General features: G+C 41.8%; 1 protein-coding gene across 1 annotated transcript; it reads right to left on the bottom strand.

The window, feature by feature from the left end:
• Positions 1-7,173: 7,173 nt before the first annotated feature.
• LOC311048770 (von Willebrand factor A domain-containing protein 1-like) lies at positions 7,174-18,753 on the bottom strand. Its single transcript, XM_084062058.1, has 7 exons — positions 18,373-18,753; positions 13,990-14,541; positions 11,752-11,911; positions 11,138-11,295; positions 9,764-10,036; positions 8,225-8,527; positions 7,174-7,447 (listed from the first exon to the last, which is right to left on the bottom strand). Exons 1-7 carry the CDS (start codon positions 18,458-18,460, stop codon positions 7,425-7,427), a joined length of 1,557 nt encoding a protein of 518 aa, XP_083918184.1. The 5' UTR covers positions 18,461-18,753; the 3' UTR covers positions 7,174-7,424.
• Between the last annotated feature and the right edge of the window lie 4,316 nt (positions 18,754-23,069).

Consider the following 23,069-nt stretch of genomic DNA (forward strand, 5'->3'; position numbering starts at 1 on the left):
TTGGGTACGTACTACTACTGCCCATTAAAGTTTAAACTAAAGAGAGGAGAATTAGACCCCTTAACAGACGACGTCACACTGATAAGAACCAGTTTGCGCGCAATGAAACCCATTCTGTCAGGTCTCGCTAGGACGCGCCTCACTAGCCAACACACAAGAGGGGGTTGGGGTGTGCTGAAACCAGCGCACTGCGCACCCCAACACAACAGGTTGGGGATTGCGTGAAACAATCACCTGTGCGTCCAGTCTCAATTTTAGTAAACAAATAATTGGTCTGTCACAGCTTTCCAGTGGTGAACAACAAGTACTCAACTCAATACTCCTGGTCGAATATTAGTCAACTACAAGTGAAAGGTGGAACGGTAAGGCCATTTTATTTGTATGGTACATTTCAACAACAAGGCAATTCAATGTGCAAGAAATGAAAAGAGGGAAAAAAAAGAAAAAAACTCAATCAGAGGCAGCTGCAAACAGAAAGGTCTTTAGTTGTGTTTTAAAACAAATAAGGTGCTCAGTCAAATTTGTACTTGAGTTAACGTACTAGTTCAGTATTAAAAAGTACAAATTTCAAAGTACATTTTCTTTTTAATATGAATGCATTGCTGTATCAAAATGTCTACACCCCCGCCGAATTTTCCCAAAAATGGAGAAATTAGCCGAGGAAGGTCTCACAACACACCGCGCGGTGTAACTATTTTCACTGTATTTTAAATAGGGCTTAAGTTAATTCCTAGAAATGTGGTGGAGTGAAAGTAATATTAAAGTATCCAAAAATACAAGTATAGAACAGATAATCCAAAAAAAAAATGACTTAAGTACCAGTGGCGTGCACAGACATTTTGAGGGGCAGGTGCTCAAGTAAATTATACTTTTTTTTGTTTACTTGGTCTGCTCTTTTTTCCCTCTACACCTATACCTCTTTGCCAAAAATAGCCGATCTACAAGCCCACAACGCCTAGATCTGCTATTTTTGGCTAAAGTTCTCCTCAGAAAAGGGATGCTAGGTTTTCGTGTGGTTATGGTAAAAAGAAAAATCATATCACATAAAGATTTGGCGGACCCCCTGTAGTAACTCTGAGGACCTAGGGGTCCCGGACCCCCTGTTGAAGACCCCTGCTGTAAACTGGGCACTTCTGGTCAAGAGGGCAAAGGGCAGGCGCTCTAGAACCACCTAGAGTCATCTGTGCACGTCCCTGTTAAGTACATTACTCAAGTAAATCTACTTTGTTACTGTCCATCACTGCAGCAGCAGCTTTCACTAATGCACTTTGATGCTCCACAGACAGACCTGAACAGAATTCTCATAGAAATGCAGCAGCAGGTCCATCACGGTCCATCCTCATGCAATGGCTTAACCATGTAAGACCTACTTCATTGTGCTATGATGACAAGTGAGAATAGCTGATCTACAAGCTCACAATGCGTTGTGAAGCGATGTGTTGTGAGCTTGTAGAACTGCTATTTTTGCTAATAACATTTTTGGACATTTCACATTTCCCTGTAGTACCCAAAATATGGACGCAAGGTTTGAAGTGGCTAACCATGTCATAATCTCCTGTTCTCTCCTGATGACCCTAACATTATTTTGTATACATATTTTGTATAATAAAACCTTCCTTTCATTTCCATAATAGCTATCTCCTCCTTTATCATACGCTCTCCAAGGCTATATCCACCAGTGGTATGAAGTAATTAAGTACATTTACTTAAGTACTGTACTTATGTACAATATTGAGGTATTTTTAGCGGCGCTAGCCGCTCTATGATATTAGCCCTCTATACCTGGCTTTTGCGTCAACGTTCTGATTGGTCAGGCTCGCCAAGGTTCTGATTGGTCAGGTCCGTCAACGTTCTGATTGGTCAGGCTCGCCAAGGTTCTGATTGGTCAGGTCCGTCAACGTTCTGATTGGTCAGGTCCGTCAACGTTCTGATTGGTCACTATTCATGACATCATAGTGATGTCATGAATAGTAACATAGTGATGTCATGAATAGTGACCAATCAGAACGTTGACGGACCTGACCAATCAGAACGTTGACGGACCTGACCAATCAGAACCTTGGCGAGCCTGACCAATCAGAACGTTGACGCAAAAGCCAGGTATAGAGGGCTAATATCCGCTCTATACCTAAAGGTATAGAGCGCGAAGTTTGTATATCTGCTACAAAAAGCTACGAAGATAGAAGCTGATAGAGTGGGTACCTAAAGTTTATTTTTTAGGTACCCACTCTATCAGCTATGACAGATCAGTTTTTGCCACTTACCTTGGAATGCATTTGGTGATTCGCTTCCAATGGCACTATTTAGTGCCACTGGAAGCCTTTTAATATTGTTTCTCTAGTAGAAACACATATCTATGACAAAATATATCAAAGGCGCCGCTACCTTCACACAGGTGTGATTTTTTTTCTTTACGGGAGTATTTCCAATTTTCAGTACTTTCACGTCTACTCCACTACATATCAGAGGCAAATATTACACTTTTTCTCCACTACAATTATTTGAAAACTTTGATTACTAGTTACTTTTTTGATTTTGATTATTATTACAAAACTTCAGCCCTATATACATTTCGGCCATTTGAAAATAGCCGATCTACAAGCTCACAATGGTTCGCAATGCTTGTAGATCTGCTATTTTCAAAAGATTTTTATACATTTTATGCATTTGAAAATTTGCAAAATGGGACATTCTGCATAAGGAGTACTTTCTACTTTTGGTACTTTAAGTACATTTTGATACCAATACTTTTGTACTTTTACTCAAGTACCATTTTTTATTCTGGACTTTTACTTGTAACCGAGTATTTTTACATTGCAGTATTGATACTTTTACTTAAGTACGAAATGTGAATACTTTTTCCACCACTGATATCCACATCCACCTCCTCTCCCGAACAAAGACTCTGAGGCTGCCACATCGACAGCCTTTCATAACCACATGAGCTGGTACCCTTAAAAAACCCACTCTACTCTACTTCCAGCCAGGTCTACTCTGTATTGTGCTGTCAAGTGTTTCAGAGATGAGATCAGTCCTGGCCTGTGACCTTCTCCCCTGCAGAGCCATCAATGCAGCTCCCCGAATCAAAGCAGACGACCACCTCCTGTGCCCTCACCTTTTCTACTTATTGTAGTGCCCATATCAAGGCCACTACCGCTGCGATAAAGACTGACACCTCATCTGACACCCGTCTGCCCTGAGTGATCTGGAGGTCAGGAATATTATAGCAAAACCCACCCTTTTACTCTTGGGGTCCATGGAGCCATCTGTGAAAAGTCCTCCACGACTTTGCTATCCTCCTTCCTCATCCTCTCTGATAATAAGAAATCTACAGCAGCGATCCCGAACCTGTAAAAAGCAATAAATAAATAAAAGGAAATAGTATTTTTTCAGTGTAACCTTGAAAAATAAGTTTTCAATGTGATACCAATAAATAGAAACTTACTATTTTAGTTCTATTGATCCAAGCTGGAACACAATCAATTGATTTTTTTCTTCCTCCCCACTTGCAGTTCTTCTCCAACAGCTGTTTGCCTGTATGACCTTGCTCATATACCCCATACATTTGGTTTTCTTCTTTTTAAACTTATTTGTATCTGTCCCTTCTCAACCAGCAAGGCTGGAATTGGAGTTGTGCAGAGTGCCTGCACAACTGTAGCGCCCTTAACCGTTGTCCAGTTTTTTAACCCATTAAGACCTGGAACTGTGTCATTTTTAGATTTGAGCTAAAAAGCATTATTTTACACTTTGGGCTATTCAAAAATAGCAGATATACAAGCTAATAGCGCGGCACAGAGTGCCGCGCTACGAGCTTGTAGATCTGCTATTTTTGAAAAATCGTGAAAATGTGTGCGAATCTTTGCATATATATTTTTTTAAAGCGAACATTTTTAACTCAAATCTTTGCTTCTGGTGGTCCCTGGAACTAAATATTTTGATGGGGGTCCGTGGTCAAATACATATAATTTTGGGGGTCCTTCACATGAAAAAGATTGAGCACCACTGATATAGAAACATACGTCTTTCAGAATACTGTTGAGATTTAGGAGACATGTAGAATCGGCTTCAGGTCTCAATGGGTTTGGTTTTACCTGCACTTCCATATATCAAGCACCCATATTCCAAGACTGAGCGGATCGGTGCTCTCTTCATCAGCCGTGTACCTCTGTCTGCACACTGTGTTCTCCTAGAAATGTAGCACATCATATACTTTCTCACACTTTCTAACGATTCTTTCTGCATGATTTCTCCATGTCACTCTTTCATCAAAGTGCATTCCAAGAAATCTAAATGCTTTAACCCACTCTAGATGCTTGCCATACTGTAACTAGCCCCTCATTTTCAATGTTCATATTACAAAAAATAACATATTTTGACTTTGTCCAGTTTATACTGTCGTCATATCAAGACGGCTTATTTGTAGGAGCCTGTGGCCTGTACTTGCGTAGACCTACTGCCTCTACTAGAGCAGAGGTGGTTGAACTTTGAACTAATTTACTTTCATTAGGCAATGGACATCTATTCAAAATAATTTGTCCTAATGACTCGGATATGGAAATCTGTTTTGGTTAAACTGTACATGAGAAATAAGACTCCCCATGCGCACGCGCACACACACACACACACACACACACACACACACACACACACACACACACACACACACACACACACACACACACACACACACACACACACACACACACACACACACTTTGAAATCCTCTGTATAGACTAGAGCAACTTCAGGTGGATGTATTTAATTTATTAACATTAATAATATTCTTATATTTTTAAAAGCTGTCTGACAGCTACAGCTCATTCAGAATACATTGCATTAATTCTCAGATCTCTGCACTCTTACATGGGTCATACCGTTGCTCGTCACTCAGTGGTTTAGGGCCAAATCTGACTTGATTTTACCATATGAACCCCCTTAGACTCTCAGGTAGACTGGGACCGGTCTACTAACCTTTGCTGGAGTTAAAACAAAAACATATTAGGGCAGCATTCAGTTTGAAAAAATAAAATAATCCAGGCCTTAATTTGTTTTAAACTCAGCAAAAAAAGTTTGTTCTCCACTGTATTTTATTATGAATGTCAGCCTTCTTCAAATTACTCTTTGACCTTTTCACCTTTGACCAAGCCCTCTCCAACATATGGTAAATATATGGACATACTGTATATCTTAAAAATAAATGCCTTATGCAAAGCACTTTGAATTACCTTTGTGTACTCCTCGCCTTACAAAGTGGTTTGATGCAACTTGGTATTTGTGCATAGCTGCTTTTCTGTAATTACAACTGATATCCACTAGATGGCCCCTTAAACAAGCAAAACGTTATAACATTATAATTTTGTCTATCTTCATAGCATCATACTTTGGAACACTATGATAATTTTACAAATCATTTTTCGTTTTAGCATAACCTTGTTAGAAATGATCAATTCAAGTTGAATTAAATGGATAATAAATGTTTTAATAATAATGGGCTTTTTTTTTTTTAAAGTTCCTTTAAAAAAACAAAAAACTGAACCTTTATTTGATAGGTATTCAGTGTAGAGACAGGAAACACAAAGCCAGCCAGGAATCGAACCACTGTCAGGCAATAGAACCCACGTGGTATTAGCCCCAACCATTTGACTATTGCTGTTGTTGTTTCCCCAATAACTAGCCATGTTTTCATTAAATTGCACTCTATTAATAATATCCTTTCTACAACATGGATTATTATATACACAAATGGTAACAATGTAATGCTGCTACATGCTCTTACATTCCTTATTATTCATTTCTTAAAGTAACATTTGGATATAAAGGTATGCTCCTTTTAATTTAATTAAGATTATATCTTACATCTGCTGTCAGCCATGATACTGTGGTGCGCACTGAGATCTGGCACACAACAGTGGAGAAAAATGATCCCCACCCACTGGTGTCAAATAGATTATAAAAATATAAGCACAGTTCATCAAATAACTTGACACTACTAATCAGCAGTTCAAATCATCAGAGTATTAAACACAAAATTGTCCAAATTCAACATATATTATCTTTGCTGTCAGGCAGAAACCAGCTAACTCAAATTTTCCGCGTTTGCATTTTCCCCCCATAAATCAGTGCTATTGAACACCTTTTACGTCTGTGTGTTGATTAAAAAATATATTAAAAAGCGCTTCTGACAAAACCAGCCAACTCCATTGGATCCTCAAACGTTCTTCTAAACCAGCCACCAGTCCACCAAAGGGGGGTGGAGTTAGCTGGTTTTGCTGACTCCTGGCTCCACCCCCCTTTGACCTCCAACCTCGTTGTGAGCTTGGAGGTCCATTCAGCTGTTCTTATCAATGATGAACAAAACCTCCTAACTCCACTTTTTGTTTTGTTTTTTCATTTCCTGAAAAATCAACATTTTAGAGTTAGCTGGTTTCTGCCCCGACAGCAGAAATATATAACCTATTGGCTAGGTAACAAAACATTTTGACATCTTAGTTGTGCTCCTAATGTGGTTTGTATGAAAGAACCTCTCCCCACTGGCTAAAACTACAACCAATAGCATGTTTTTATTAAAACATTTTTTTTTAAATATGGGCCTTGAGCATGATGACACCATGGTGTTAAGTGCTTTCCCCCCGAACAGTTACATAAATTCACTCATCAACAAGGCAGTAGCATGTTAAATACAAGGCAGAATAAAGTTAAATACAAAACAAAGTAACAGGTATTATTAAAACATTAAATAGTTCACAATGGAGATAAATAATCCCTGTCGTTGTCAGATACTGTAGGCATGGACTTTTCGTTCGGGGGCTGTTGATGCTGCATGGGCTTCGCTTTGCTTTGATCTGAAGAATCCAGGAAACATCATCATATAGTCCAGGGACGTGCACAGATAGACTCTCGGTGGTGCAAGAGTACCTGCCCTTTGCCCTCTTGACCAGAAGTGCCCTTTTTTTCCCCAGTTTACAGCAGGGGTCTTCAACAGGGGGTCCGGGACCCCTAGGGGGTCCTCAGAGTTACTACAGGGGGTCCTCCAAATCTTTATGTGATATGATTTTTCTTTTTAGCATAACCACTCGAAACCTAGCATCCCTTTTCTGAGGAGAACTTTAGCCAAAAATAGCAGATCTACAAGCTCGCGAGGCGTTGTGAGCTTGTAGATCTGCTATTTTTGGCAAAGAGGTATAGGTGTAGAGGAAAAAAAGAGCAGACCAAGTAAACAAAAAAAAGTATAATTTACTTGAGCACCTGCCCCGCAAAATGTCTGTGCACGCCACTGATATAGTCCTTTGAGAGCACTACAATACCAGTGTTCATGAATAATGAGCAGGGGCCGGTCGTGCTGCCAGCCCAGTGTGACATTAAAACACATGATTTCACACCAATTATCTTCACATCAGCTGCCTGATTGCCACAGGTTTTATAATTACCGGCCCCAGTTCACTGTATCTATTAGAAAGAAGAGAGGGAAGAGAGGGAGAGAAAGAAAGAAACAGAGGCAGAAGGCAATTATTTTCTGGTGGTACCAGTACATACGTTAGCATTGATGATGCACCATGTATTGTGTATAAATAATTATTTAGACATAGACATTTATCAGTGGTGGAAAAAGTACTGAAATGTTTTACTTAAGTAAAAGTATCAATACCACAATCTAGAAATACTCAGTTAGAAATAAAAGCCTGGTATTCAAAATGTACTTCAGTAAAAGTACAAAAGTGTTGGCATCAAAATATACTTAAAGAACCAAAAGTAAAAGTAGTCATTGTGCAGAATGTTCCATTTCACAAGTTCAAAATGTATTAAAAAATCATTTGAAAATAGCCGATCTACAAGCTCACAACATGTCGCACCCCGACGAGTTGTGGGCTTGGCTTGTAGATCTGCTATTTTCAAATAGCCATATAATTGTATTGGAGTAAAAGTACAATATTTTCCTCTCAAGACGTAGTGGAGTAGAAGTAAAAGTATTGAAAATTGTAAATACTGAAGAAAGTAAAAAAATACCTCAGAATTCTTCTTATTTTAAGTATACAGTACTTGAGTACATGTACTTTCCACCATTGACATTTATTCACATAGGAATCAGATATGAATATCTATAGCTGTGTAGGCCTACAATATATTGATTATTTTGTGCCAGGGAGTGGGACTCCCATACAAGATCTTTGTTGAATTATTTGGAAAGATGTTCTTTTTTAAATCAAGATTTTGTTTGAAAATAACCTGTCTGCTTCTCTGCCACGCAGCATATTCCATCTCCTCGACCAGACCCGTAGACGGGGGACACGCACACTCGACTGCTGGGTGCAAGGTGGTGCGTGAGACGCTGAGTCCCCGGCGGCAAGTATATAGAAGAGATCTCGAACAAAGGCTTTGACGATGGCCTTCGGGTGTTTCTCTCAGCCTCCCAGCTGAGCCAATAGCCTCTCAGGTCTGCCTTGTGGCCACCATGGCGCCATTCTACCTGCACGGCCTCTTGCCCATGGATACGGGTCAGCTGAAGGTCAGCCAGTGCTGGGAGCGCCGCTATGGGGAGGTGAGGTGGAAAAAAATGATAAATTACCATGTCCATTAAAGCAGTGGTTTTCAACCCTTTTCATATCAAGGTCCATTATTTATTCGGCATTTGAGCCACTGACCACCAAACTTATTTTCATTGTCGTTGGATAAGATTTTGTCCACAATTCCTTGCTGTACTGATGAGATGACAGGCAAACGTTGATCAAAATAGCAATTCTTTAATAAGTAATGCAGATGTTTAGCAATAATTTAACTCTTGAGGGCGTAAAATGAAACATTTTTTCATTTTACACTCTCAAGAGTTAAAGATCGATAAGGGTCCATCTGGTCACCAACTCTCCATCATTTAGCCAGGGAGCACTTGGAACCCCCCCAAGGACCACTGGTGGTCCCCGGACCACTGGTTGAGAACCACTGCATTAAAGCAAACCCAAGTAGGAATCTGGTGATGAAGAAACTTTAAATTATACAACAAAAAAGTCTGGGACCATGTACCATGAAGTACTGTTTAATAACAGGGCTCTCCCCGTCTCTCCAGCTCTTTAATAATAAACAGAAAATACATTTTCAGGTGGGTTGCTAATTTCATCTAATCAGGAGAGAGTACCCATTTATCAGCTTCAATTGAATTGTTTTCCAGTTTCAATTTTGTCTGCTCACTTCTCATAAAATTGTATACAATTATATTTATCCCACGATTTTGCCCCCAGTGCCAATTGCCTATGTAATCCTGGGCGCTACACTCCCTCTGCCAGCCTAGGGAGAGCTCAGAACTGAGCTCATGCCTCCCTCAATGCATGAGGAGCCAGCAAGCCGCTTCTTATCACCTGCCCAGGGGGAGTTTCCCCAGTTGGACGTAGCGCGTGGAAGGAACACGTTATTCCAACCAGTTCCTTTCCCCTCCATCAGGCGCCCTGGCTGACCATGGGGAGGCAGTATAGAGACCAGGATTACTGCATTTTTTGTGAGGCTACCTACCCTAGGCCTAGGGGACAAGGGGAGAACATGCTGAAAAAGTATTTTCTGTTTAACTAAAAGGCTAGAGAGACAGGGAGACCCCCACCTTCACATAATGCGGCCCGTGGGTCAATATCCGAATACTGATATATTATTGATTTCAACTGTACCAATTCCAACAAGTTTACATGACATGTTTTAATTACTACCATTGTATTAAATTGTATTGTATTTTATTATAACCAATGTTTTTTTTATCTAATATAGAACCATGTGAAACCATACCTTCCTGAGTGCACGCTTTGACAGACATGGCCCTCTCCTTGCCCGTTGCATGCAGAGCGCTGACTGTAACCAGGTATGTGGTGCCTGGCTCCAGACCAGTGAGCAGGGTAGAGTTTTGATGACTGTGCAGTGTCACGGTTTGAACACGTCCACTTGGGATAACGCCATACTCCACCCTGTACCTCTGCACTGCAGGCTGCAGAGGACCCCAGCTCACACGGACCTGGTGAGGGCCCGAGTCCGACACCGAAACCACTGCCGGACTCGTCACCTCTGAAAACGAGAGCAGGTAGGTACATTTCCGTATAATATATATGTATATAAAAAAGGGAATTTATTTGACAGCAGTGTTTCTGCGCACCACCTTGAGATAAACACACACACAAATGCACACACACACACACACACACACACACACACACACACACACACACACACACACACACACACACACACACACACACACACACACACACACAGCACAATGAAAGTGTGGTAAAAAAATAAAGGATCCCCCACCCCCCAAATGTTTACTGTACATAATACGTTTTTTTTATTGCCACTAGAGTCTTGTATATGATTGTATGTCTTTAAATGTCTCAATGAACTTAAATACACAGGACCACAGTGGAAACAAGCCCTTAAGGGATTTTTGTGTTATCCTTGAAGCACCATTGTATTATCGTATACCACTATTTTATTTGCAAACTGTTAATAAAGTATTCAATCAATCATTCAAAAAAAGCTGGAACCCAACCAAGCGCAGCCTCTGGCGAGAGTTCAGCATATTGAGTATCTGGGTCTGCAGGCACATTTCTCAAGCCTTACTGTATTTTTCCACCTAGTTAAACTGTCATTCTCCATTCACCGCACACAAAGCCCATCTCTTAGTTTCGATATGCCTGTCCTCCTCTCCCTGATTCACATCTAACCTGTGGCGTGCACAGACATTTTGAGGGGCAGGTGCTCAAGTAAATTATACTCTTTTTTTGTTTACTTGGTGTGCTGTTTTTTCCCTCTACACCTATACCTCTTTGCCAAAAATAGCCGATCTACAAGCCCACAACGCCTCGCAGCGCGAGGCGTTGTGGGCTTGTAGATCTGCTATTTTTGGCTAAAGTTCTCCTCAGAAAAGGGATCCTAGGTTTCGAGTGGTTATGGTAAAAAGAAAAATCATATCACATAAAGATTTGGCAGACCCCCTGTAGTAACTCTGAGGACCCCCTAGGGGTCCCGGACCCCCTGTTGAAGACCCCTGCTGTAAACTGGAAAAAAAAAACTTATTCAAAAGGGCACTTCTGGTCAAGAGGGCAAAGGGCAGGTGCTCTAGCGCCAACTAGAGTCTATCTGTGCACGTCCCTGCATCTAACTCACCTGGCAATGTTGTGAAGGTAACAGAGAGCGTGTTTAGAAACTGCTGGTTGGATTCTGGGGTGAGGGAAGCAGTGTAGGTGGTGTCAGGATGCAAGTTGGTCAGCTCTTCCCGGCTGGAGTCTCCCGGCAGGGTGCGTTTGTGTTGCTGGCCAGTACACCTGGTCAGTGGTGGACAGTAACAAAGTACATTTACTTGAATACTGTACTTAAGTAAATGTTTGGGGTATCTGTACTTGAGTACTTATGACTTACACTCCACTACATTTCAAAGACAACTATTGTACTTTTGACTCTAATATATTTCTAGGATGGGAAAAAGTACATTATGATATTAAGCCGTACTTCAAATATAGTGAAAATAGCCCATCTACAAGATCACAACGTGCCACGATGAGACCCATTGTGACCTTGTAGATGTGCTATTTTCACTATTTCTGATATGTTTTGTACTTTGTAATTTGTGTACTTTTTTAAAGCGAGTACTCCAATACTTTAACTCAAGTACAATGAGGTACTTTTACTTTTAGTTGAGTAATATTTGACCGGGGGTATCTACACTAGTATCTATACTTTGACGCAAGTACTGAGGTTGAGTACTTTGTCCACCACTGCACCTGGTTCGTGCACCAGAATGGTGTTCTCTTTCACTTTTCCGTACACAATTATAGCGGAGTTGATAGTAACCGGTGTCTGCACTCAAGACAGGGCGCCACTGCAGCACGGCACTATGGGAGGTCACCTGCGCCACACGCAGACGCTCAGCTCGGATAATTTCTGAAGTGGAGACAATGGGAGAGAACACAGAGGAAGAGTTGAACGTATACACAGACATGTGTACAAACATTTCTTAGTTTAGATTTTTCATATTTTCTATGGCAATGCAAGCGTATGTTTTCTCATGCCTTGGAACAGTGGTTCTCAAAGTGGGGTCCGGGGACCCCCAGGGGTACTTGAGGGGGTTCCAGGGGGTTCCAGGGGGTCCCCAGCTAAATGATGGATGGGAACCAAATGGACGCTTATGGGTCTGTAACTCTCAGAGTTAAATTAACATTGATTTTACAATGTGAATTGGGGTCCCAGAGATAGAAATGTCATTAATTGTGGGTCCGTATAGCATAATGCATGTCAAACCTTAAATTACAATGATTGAGAATCACTGCTAGAGCCGTAAAAAATCTTCTCTTATGGGGGTCCCTGGCATATCTTTTCAAATGGGGGTCCGCGGGCTAATAAGTGTAACTTTGGGGGTCCTTGACATGAAAAAGTTTGAGAACCACTGCCTTGGAAGACAGGACAACACTGAGGCTCAATGAGATGAGAACAGAGGTAATGGAACAAAATGTCACTCTGACAGCATAATCTGTCGCTGAAGATCACATGGTTCTGTCTAAAAAGGCTTCCCCTTAGCACCTCTCTGCCACTGTGCCAGTTACCAGACTACAATGTATCACCTCTGGTGTAGTGGGTTTCTGCTACATTAGGCCTACATTAAACCCCATGGAAGTTGGAACTAAATATGTGCAACTTGCGAGCTAGTTCAGCCACATAATACTAGAGTGGATCACATGACCGTGACCGTGCACCAGTAAAGTGAGTAAATGTGATGTGTCATGCAGCCAATCAATTTGGCAACTTATTCCACTGTAGTTTGGTATGAGCTTCTTTTCACCCACCGCCACTTCCTTGTGGGTTTTGTTTTCTCATGGGGGATGTTGTGATATCCCTGATCTAAACTACTATATACTGTATATACTGGCATATATATACTTCGTTGGCCCCTCCTTTAACCCCTAGCGGCCCTATTCTGGGCGCCGTCTTACCCATTATCCCTAAACGTCTTTGCCATTTTTTACTATTTTGAAAAACATTTTCAAGTAGTTCAAATAGCCAATCTACATCGACACATTGTGAGCTTGTAGATTTGCTATTTCAACTATTGTATAAAAATGGCAAAGAAGTTTAGGGATAATGGGTAAGACGGCGCCCAGAATAGGGCCGTCTACACCATATCTTGTGCGCTGCCTTATCCCTAAACTTATTAGCCATATTTTGTTCAACTAGCCGAGCTACATCGACACGTTGTGAGCTTGTAGATCGGCTATTTGAAATATTTTAAGATGTTTTTCAAAATAGTAGAAATTGGCAAAAAAGTTTAGGGGTAAGGGGTAAGGCGGCGCAAGATAGGGCCCTATACTATGACTCTATTTTCGCCGGTGCCTTACCCATTATCCCTAAACTTCTTTGCCATTCTTTTTACTATTTTATAGTTCAACTAGCCGATCTACATCGACACGTTGTGAGCTTGTAGATCGGCTATTTGAACTATTTGATTTTTTTTTTAAATAGTAAAAAATGGCAGTAGTAAAAAATAAGTTTAGGGATTATGGGTAAGGCACAGGCGAAAATAGGGCCCTTAATCCCTTCCCCTGAAAATAGCTGGTCTTATCTAAGCTCACAAGTTAACGCATCATCACAGCGAACAAGTTGTGAGCTTGTAGATCTGCTACTTTCACAGAAGTTTCGCCTAATATGACATGCCCAGAATAGCGACGTTAGGGTTCATGTGCTTAATGATTGTCTTCTAATTGTGCTGCATAGGGAGTGATATGTATCAGAGCCTGAATGCCTGGATCAAATATTATATTCACACCGGTATTACGCGAGTTATCTGACTGAACTATTAGTATGATGATTCTTATCAGGTTTAACTGTATGCAAGATGTGCACACACACACACACACACACACACACACACACACACACACACACACACACACACACACACACACACACACACACACACACACACACACACACACACACACACACACGTGCATATGAAATGCACACACCAATGATGGCCTCCCTCAGGTCCCCTGTGATGAGATTGATGTTATCGATATCTACAAAGTGGAGGTGTGACTCGTCCGGCGGCGTCACTGAGCGTTGCAGAACCTTGTAGTTCCCATGTCCTGTTGACACGGCCAGCACAGCTACTCCATCTCTCTTTAGCTCTGACATCAGTGCGTCCACGTTGCCAGGCTCTACCCCGTCGGTCAACCACACGAGGACCTTCGGGAGTCCTGGTTCCTGTTCTGGTTGTGCTCTCGCGAGGTGCTGCCGAGCGAGTCTGAGGGCAGCCTCGGTGTTGGTGTCTCCTAGGAGTTGTTTGGTGCCGAGCAGAGCTTTCTTTAGGTCTCCTTGGGTCTTGTGGGCACCTAGGCCAAACTCCAAGCGAGGACTGGTGCTAACCTGCAGCAATGCCACTCTTACATGCCCCTGGCCCAGCGAAAATGGGCTGAGGAGGTCGGTGACGAACCGCAACAGGCGTGAGAACTCATAAGACGACACACTTCCTGAGGAGTCCAGCAGAAGGAGAACATCTCCTTCACAGCAGTTCAGCACTATAGCAGAACAGAGGGAATAAACAACAGTTATTTAATATTAAAACACAATAGTGGCTTTGTTATGCCATTCTTGTAGGTCCTATGTCATTCTTTCCTTTATTAATACCTGTAACCTTGGACTAGGCTAATACTTTCTCTGACAAGTTACTCCCCGGCACCATGTTGAATCCTCTGAGGGAGATATATTGACTTTCCTTTCAGAGGCTGGATTAAAGATTTTGTTTTTTTTAATAACCCCTTAATGACTAGCACAGAATTTCCTTCAGATATGATCATCTTTGTTGTATCTAAGATATCAAATTTTCAAATATACTACAATCCTTTCGTATAGTGATATATGGCACAGCACGAGAGAAAGTGAAGAATGTGTGTGTGAATGGAATAGAATAGTTAAAACTGATAGAGAGACAGCCTGGGTTCTCTCCACCTGAATGAACACATGCTGATTACTAGACCTCATTCTGAGAATTCTCAGGATTGCACTCCATTTCATCACAGGGAAAAAATCACACTCTATTATTTGAAGTAAATATAGAACCACTTCCTATACCCCCTACGCACGCACGCACGCACGCACGCACGCACGCACGCACGCACGCACGCACGCACGCACGCACGCACGCACGCACGCACGCACGCACGCACGCACGCACGCACGCACGCACGCACGCACGCACGCACGCACGCACGCACGCACACACACACACACACACACACACACACACACACACACACACACACACACACACACACACACACACACACACACACACACACACACACACACACACACACACACACACACACACACAGAGAGAGAAACGAAACAAATCACAGTAACAGTCAGCCATGTGTCTGATCTATCAAGTGATTTCCTCATAATGTCTTCCTTGAAACCAGAATGATAAAACCGCTATCATACTTGGTAGCGTGTAATTGTTGCGCGTGTCTGTTATTATGACAAAAACATTTGCCACTGGCACAGCATATGCTATAGTTTGTGAACACAGTTTTAACTACGTCTTTACCCACAGCCTGTTTTGAGGTCTCTACGATAACCATGCCAACACCAAGCATTACAGTGGCGGTGTGCTAATTGTTGGAGTTGCACTGACATGTTTTGCTTTGCAATGGGTAAATACCTGTTCAATATCCACAGAATGCTTTCACATTTTGTTAGGCAGGCCTCGGGGTTCACTCTATCTGATCATGTTTGATATCAGCTTTTAAACCTCAAGAAGACAGTTAATCAATAAATAACATTGATACATGCATACACCACATGAACTGCAACTGTTAATTTATAGCAAACACACACACACACACACACACACACACACACACACACACACACACACACACACACACACACACACACACTCTCAATCATTTCTACATTTCTAATTTAGTCCCTAGCTAGATCATGCATGCATATTGCATCACCTCTCCCTTGTGTGTATCATTCACACGGCTTCCCTTCCAACCATCTGCAGACCCTGCAGAAGAACACACCCAATACTTTCTTGCAATGATAATGGTCCGTGGTCATTAAACGTTTATAGGGAGCCAGAAAATAAACAAGCAGCACCATAAAGTAGAAGGAAGAGAGGAAACGAGAGAAGGGAGAGAGGAAACGTGAGAAGGGAGAGCTATCAGAGGAAGAGGCATCAGCCAGCTGCCTAAAAGCACAGATAACCATTTACAGAGATTAGAGAGGCAGCAGGATGAGAGACAGAGATATAGAGAGAAAGAGAGACAGAGAGAGAGAGAGTGAGAGACAGAATGACACACATACACGGGCACGCACTTGCGCACGCACACATGCACACGCAGATTATGGAAACAGCAGAAGCTACCAAAAATGTACTGTTGAAAATGGACAGCTACGGTGAGAGAGCAAGCTAGTGGGCATGATATATAAGATGAAGTGGAGAGATTACTGTCGTTGATGGAGAAGAGGAGGAGTGCAACTCTGTCCAATTTTTTGCATTCCACAGGAGAAAGGTGCATGTGAATGAGTGCTTGTGTGTGTGAGAGGGAGAAAGACAGGGTGAGAGAGAGAGAGAGAGAGAGGGGGGGGGGGGGGAGAGAGAGCGAGAGAGAGTCGGGCATGGCATCTGACTGGTACTTTATTAGTTTCAAGTTGTGCCAAAAGTCTATAAGCCACAGTTGGGATCTTGGGATATGAATGCATAAAAATGTGCTCACATTTAAAGCATGCTCTAAATGTGCTTCAAGGGAATGTTGTGTAAGGTGCTAAAGCTGTGTTGTTTTTGTGATGGATGGTGCAATTAAAAATGCTACAGAATCTTTCTGTGGGTACATTTTCAGCGAGAGGCGACACAAAAAAACGAAGGAACATTCCACAGATTCCATATACTGTAAGCCTCAGGTTTATACTGTATGACTTTCAAGCGAACCCATCTAGGCTAATAGGTCAAATGTTTACTTTTAATTAGTTGTGGCTATAATCCATCAAGTTTTTTATTATGTCAAGGAAGCTGGGGTTTGTTGTCACAACTTTTTCTCAAGAATATTTGTCAGTCTTTTGAGATCCAATGTACATTAGTGTCATAATTTTGGCCCAGAAGTAAGGTGGAATTTAATTGTACCCCCATGATAGGCAAATGAGTGAATAACAGGCCTTTCAATAGTAGCCCATGTATGCCAACATACTTTCATAATAATGCTTGTTTGTAATACAAACAAGTATACCTATACTTATAGCCATATGTGGATGTAATTGTTGTGGCCATTAATTAAGAACAATTGACACCATACTGTTTCATCTACTATGTTACAACAATACGCACAAACAATACGCCTGGCTTATTCTGTAAGATCAAATCCTGTTTAAGCCACACACGCACACGCACGCACACACACACACACACACACACACACACACACACACACACACACACACACACACACACACACACACACACACACACACACACACACACACACACCTACACACCTACACACCTACACACCTACACACACACACACACACACACACATTTATCTTAATGAATTGAATACACAGGGCCTCAATGGAAACAAACCCTAGGGGTAACAATCATTGTAAATCGTACCTCTGTAACTGTTAATAAAGTAGGCTATTCAATCAATCAATCAATAGCTTATATGTATTGCTATAAGCTATAGCATTTACATGTAGATAAGATCGGCTACTTTCGACGAGCGCTCCCGTCATACGACGAAGTATAGTCTAGCCAGGGACTCTTGAAATATCAGATCATGTTGCATTCCAGTTCATGATGTACAGGGGTCAGGGGTCTTCAACCAGTGGTCCGGGGACCACCAGTGGTCCTTGAGGAGGTTCCACGTGGTCCCCAGCTAAATGGTGCAAAATGCAACCAAATGGACCCGTAAGGGTTTAACGCTCTCAAGAGTTAAATTATTGTCTGTAATAGTATCTGCATTACTTAATTAAAGAATTGTTATTTTTGGTACCAACATCAATAGTTCAGCATGGAATTGTGGACAAAATCGTATCCAACGATATAACACAATATTCTAAGTCTTGGGTCTGAGAGTCTAAATCTCATCAAACGGTGGTCCGTGGCTTAAATGCCGAATAAATAACGGACCTTGATATGAAAAGGGTTGAAAAGCACCGATGTACAGCATAGCTTCACTCACCTGTACCAGGGTCAGTGTAATGTACAGTATGACTACAGTATAGCCTCACTCACCTGTACCAGGGTCAGTGTAATGTACAGTATGACTACAGTATAGCCTCACTCACCTGTACCAGGGTCAGTGTAATGTACAGTATGACTACAATATAGCCTCACTCACCTGCAGGATCAGGGACATCCACATCCATGTTGCTCGGCAGCGGCATCATGGCCACGAGGATGAAAGAGGCGAGTAAATACCACTTCATTGTTGTAAGACAGCATTAAAAAGGTATGGATGCTATACGTTTTAAATTACACTCAAGTTTAAACTGCCAACTGTTTCTTCGTTCGCCCAGTGTAAAGTGTCCATCGCGCAAATCTGACAGATGATCTGCCTTCTTATTCTGAACAATGATAGAGCACTATGCTAATTTAAAACCTTGTGTTAAAACTTTCCCTTGCTTGTTAGCACCTGCACCATGCGCAGTAGAGATGTATATTTCCCCTCAGTCAGAAGATCAAATGCAAGGTGGTTTGTTCTCTCTCCCCTTTGCTTTCCCCTCCCACACACACACACACACACACACACACACGCACACGCACACTAGGCTGCTGTTTCACTACTACAGTACAATTTATAGTCAAACCTCCTCCTCCTTCTACTACCACTCCTCCTTCTGCCTCAAACACTGCTCTGTTGTTTTTGTCTGGACTTTGGGCTTTGGCCCCTTGGACATTTACTGTAGGACTATATTACATTATTGCAACAAGGAAGAATAATGCATTGAATGGATCTGATGAGATCTGGTGAATATTGTATAGACTAGTTCCCCACTTCTCTCCAGTTCAGCAGACCACAACATTGCTTGACAGATATGCAGTCCCACTGGGGAGAGAGAGAGAGAGAGAGAGAGAGAGAGAGAGCAGGTATGGGCAGGTACAGAAACAACAGCCAGTGTTGCCAGATTTTGGAGATATATAAGTAACTGTGTCTAGGAAAACAAGCCCAAAAGAAGCGACTATAGGCCACATGAGCACTTTAAACCTACATACATCGGCTATTTGAAAATAGCGGCCCTAAAAGCTCACAACGTGTCGCAATGCGACACGTTGTGAGCTTGTTGATCGGCTATTTTAAAAATAATCTTGGGGGATAAAAAATGGAAATACTTGTTATATTTTTGAAACATTTTAACATCATTTACACAAATCTGGTATGGGGGTTCCTGGCACAAAATGTTTTCAGTCTGTGGACAAATACATATTAATTTGGGGGTCCTTGACATGAAAATGTTTGAGAACCGCACTAGTTTAAACAACATAAGGACACAAACACAAATAAGCAACTACTTACACTTTAGAAACATGCCCCAAAAAACGCAACCCGCAAACTACCAATATTTTGCAAGCAACTTTACAGAAAAACAAGCCTAAAGTCGCTTATAATAAGCAGACATGCCAACACTGGCAGCACAGCAAACCATACGTTCAGGTTTACAATAAACATCACAGCACCTCTTATCAGAGAAGGAAACAAAAACATATGAAGATCCAGTCGGTGTGTATGGTACGCGGTCTATTCAAACAGAGGTCTATTTAAAGCACAGAAGCTGCAAAGTGGGAGGTGGAATTTGGGCCCTCTCTTTGGATGATGATTTTAAAAGGGTGCGTTCTGCTGACATGTTTGTTTTTTGGTGTGTGTTTTTTTTGTGGTTTGTATTTTTTTGCTTACTGCAGAGTATATTAGTATGTGTACTCTGCCCTCAGCTCCATCAACTCAGGATTTGGTATACAGGAAGCAATTTCACTGACTTGGCATTGAAACCATTTCATTTGAAAACTGAGATAGGCAGGAAATTATCCGTGTGTGTGTGTGTGTGTGTGTGTGTGTGTGTGTGTGTGTGTGTGTGTGTGTTTGTGTGTATTACTATACTTGCGAGGACCAGGTATAGTAGAATTTGAAGAAATCTACTTTGTGAGGACAGTTTTTCTGGTCCTCACAAGACAAATGGTTGTTTTATAGTTAAAAAAAACATTTTTAGAGATATGTTTACAATTAGAAATAGATTCAGGTCAGGATTAGACATTTAGAGGTTATGTTTAGGGATTGGAATTAGAGTTAAACATGATTTATACTTAGTTGCGCGCCAATGTCATGCACCGAAAAACAGCCGATCTATAAGCTCACAACGCGTCGCAGCGCGACGCGTTGTGAGCTTATAGATCTGCTGTTTTTCGGCTCTAGGCTTAAGGTTAAAAATGGCAAAATATATATATATTTTAAATGGCATTCATAAAATGGCTGTCCTAAAGTGTTGATGTCCTCACAAGTATGTGTGTGTGTGTGTGTGTGTGTGTGTGTGTGTGTGTGTGTGTGTGTGTGTGTGCGTGCGTGCGTGCGTGCGTGCGTGCGTGCGTGCGTGCGTGCGTGCGCGAGCGTGTGCATCTGTACACCTCCGCTCAATTATAGGATTGTGTACATGCAACGTTATAAATTATTTCAATGCATGCAGCACTTGGTACTTGATTAACTCACTGTACTACAGTATATTGGGTGCTTGTGTCCATGCAGGGAAGGGTAGGCGTGCTGTTAAAAAGTCGTTTTAATATTACCATGTTGATAAGCCCTGCCTCTGCCAGGGAGTCCAGCTGATTAATTTACAGATTAACAGGCTGTCACTGTCAGCTCGCCTATTTACAGCAGCTCAGCTACAATTATGTGCCACGGCACAGAGATTAAGTGGTGACCTTTTTCTTATTAAGTTAGAATGCGTTCACAATGAAAATTCTTTCCACCTTATTATATTGATTGATTGGCAACAGCCCTTGGAGCCCAGGAGCCCTTGAAGGGCCCCAGAAGCCCTTGTCAGGGCCTCAAACCCAGCGAGAATCACTGCTGTAAATACAGAGGAGGGGCCCACACATTTGATATTTGATTAAGCTATACATTTCATTTTAGTAAATTGTCGATGGCCTCGTCGCGGCCCAGTTCCCCCGAAGGGCCCCTGAGAGCCAAGCGCCCTTGGGCCACGCCCCCGGCGGCCCAATGGCTAATACAGCCCTGATTGAGTACTGAACTGAAGTACATTTTTTGAGGATCTGTACTTTACTTTTTTTGTATTTGTATTTTTGGACACTGATAAATATTGTGAAAATACAAGCTCACAACTTGTGAACTTGTAGATCGGCTATTTTCACCTCTTTCTTATATTATTTGACAATTTGGCCAATGTTTGACCAGTTTTCATAGCATAGTTTGTTGATAACTTTTGATCCAGTAATGGTCTTTTTCTTTTCTTTCTTTCTTTTATTTTTTGAGGTATTAAAAAGGTCTTAAAAGTCCTTAAATTGTCACTTTACTGTCATCTGAGGATCCCCCCCCAAAAGTATGTGGGGACCCTCCTGGGGGTCCCGACCCACAGGTTGAGAACCACCGTGCTAAAGGATAAGCATTGAGCCTCCCCTGTCTTTCCATGCCTCGCTATCTGCTACTTGTCAGGGCCTGTAGCATCGGCAACCCTCCCAAACTTCACTGGCTCACTTCACAATGGAGAATTGGAAATTCCCTTCAAACAGAATGGGGCAAGGCCAGCTCTCTCTTCCTGTTTGCTTGTGCGCGTTGTGTATGTGCGCGCGTTGCGCGCGCGCGCGCGCGTGTGTGTGTGTGTGTGTGTGTGTGTGTACAGTAGGCCAATGCATTTGTGTACTTACGTGAGTTTTTCATAGGAAGCCCCAGGGCGCAATGTGTATGCTTGTGATTCATATTGTTATGGATTTTAAAAGACAAGAGTATTTCACAAGCATCAGTTGCATGGTTTGTTGTTCACTTCTGAAATACAATCCTGTGAAGAGCAGCAACAGGGAAAATTACAATGAGCTGCAACTGCTTTTCTTATGAAAAGAGAAAGAAAGTGGGGAAAATATAGAAGGGGGAAACAAATATAGAGATTGAGTTGGAGATAGAGCATTGACTGTTAAAAAAAGAAAAAGAAAACAGAAGGCAGCAAGAAAGAGAAAGCAGTTGCAAGAGAAAGAAAGAGATTACAATATACAGTTGTGTGCAGTGATGGAAGAAGCACATGTTTTACTTAAGTCAAATAATCAATACTGCAATGTAGATATAATCTGGTACAAGTAGAGGTCCCGTATTCAAAATGTACTTGAGCAAAAGTACAAAAGTGAAAATATACTTAAAGTACCAAAGTAAAAGTACTACTACTCACTGTGCAAAGTTCAAGTGATACAGTGCTTTTATCCAAATCACTTCACATAGATTGTGCATTACATTCACCCATTCATACACACATTCATACGCCGATGGCGGAGGAAACCATGCAAGGCACCAACCTGCGCATCATCGGGAGTAATTAGGGGTTCAGTGTCTTGGTCAAGGACACTTTGACAGGAACTCTTCTGGGGGAGCCCGGGATCGAACTGTGAACCTCACGGTTACCGCTCTACCGGCCACTCTACCCCTGAGCCACTGCCGCCCCATTTGTAAAAAATCTTTTGAGAATAGCCGATCTACAAGCTTACAATGCGTCGCATCGCGACGCATTGTAAGCTTGTAGATCTGCTATTTTCAAATGGCCGAAATATATATAGGGCTGAAGTGGTTAGTGTGTTTTGAAATAATATTCAAAATCTACAAAGTAACTAGTAACTAAAGTTTTCATATAATTGTAGTGGAGTAAATGTACAATATTTGCCGCTGATATGTGGTGGAGTGGAGTAGTAAAAGTATTGAAAAATGGAAATACTCCAGTAAAGAGTGTGTTATTCTGCCTTTAACCAGTTCAGTTTAATCAAAGTGTTTTGTGTTTGGTTTTGGAAAAGTGTAAAGAAAAAGGCATTGGGTGAGCATGCACTGCATAG

This window comes from Gymnoscopelus microlampas (assembly GCF_963454915.1).
Source record: "Gymnoscopelus microlampas genome assembly, chromosome: 7".
Lineage (NCBI taxonomy): Eukaryota > Metazoa > Chordata > Actinopteri > Myctophiformes > Myctophidae > Gymnoscopelus > Gymnoscopelus microlampas.

Excerpts from the sequence above, each read along its gene's own strand:
- LOC311048770 (XM_084062058.1), bottom strand. The coding sequence starts at position 18,460 with ATGAAGTGGTATTTACTCGCCTCTTTCATCCTCGTGGCCATGATGCCG. Across the intron at positions 10,037-11,137 it reads TACCTTCACAACATTGCCAG|AGGTGACGAGTCCGGCAGTG; the intron begins GTGAGTTAGATG and ends TCTCGTTTTCAG. Across the intron at positions 7,448-8,224 it reads CGTGGCAGAGAAGCAGACAG|ATACAGTGAACTGGGGCCGG; the intron begins GTTATTTTCAAA and ends TCTTTCTAATAG.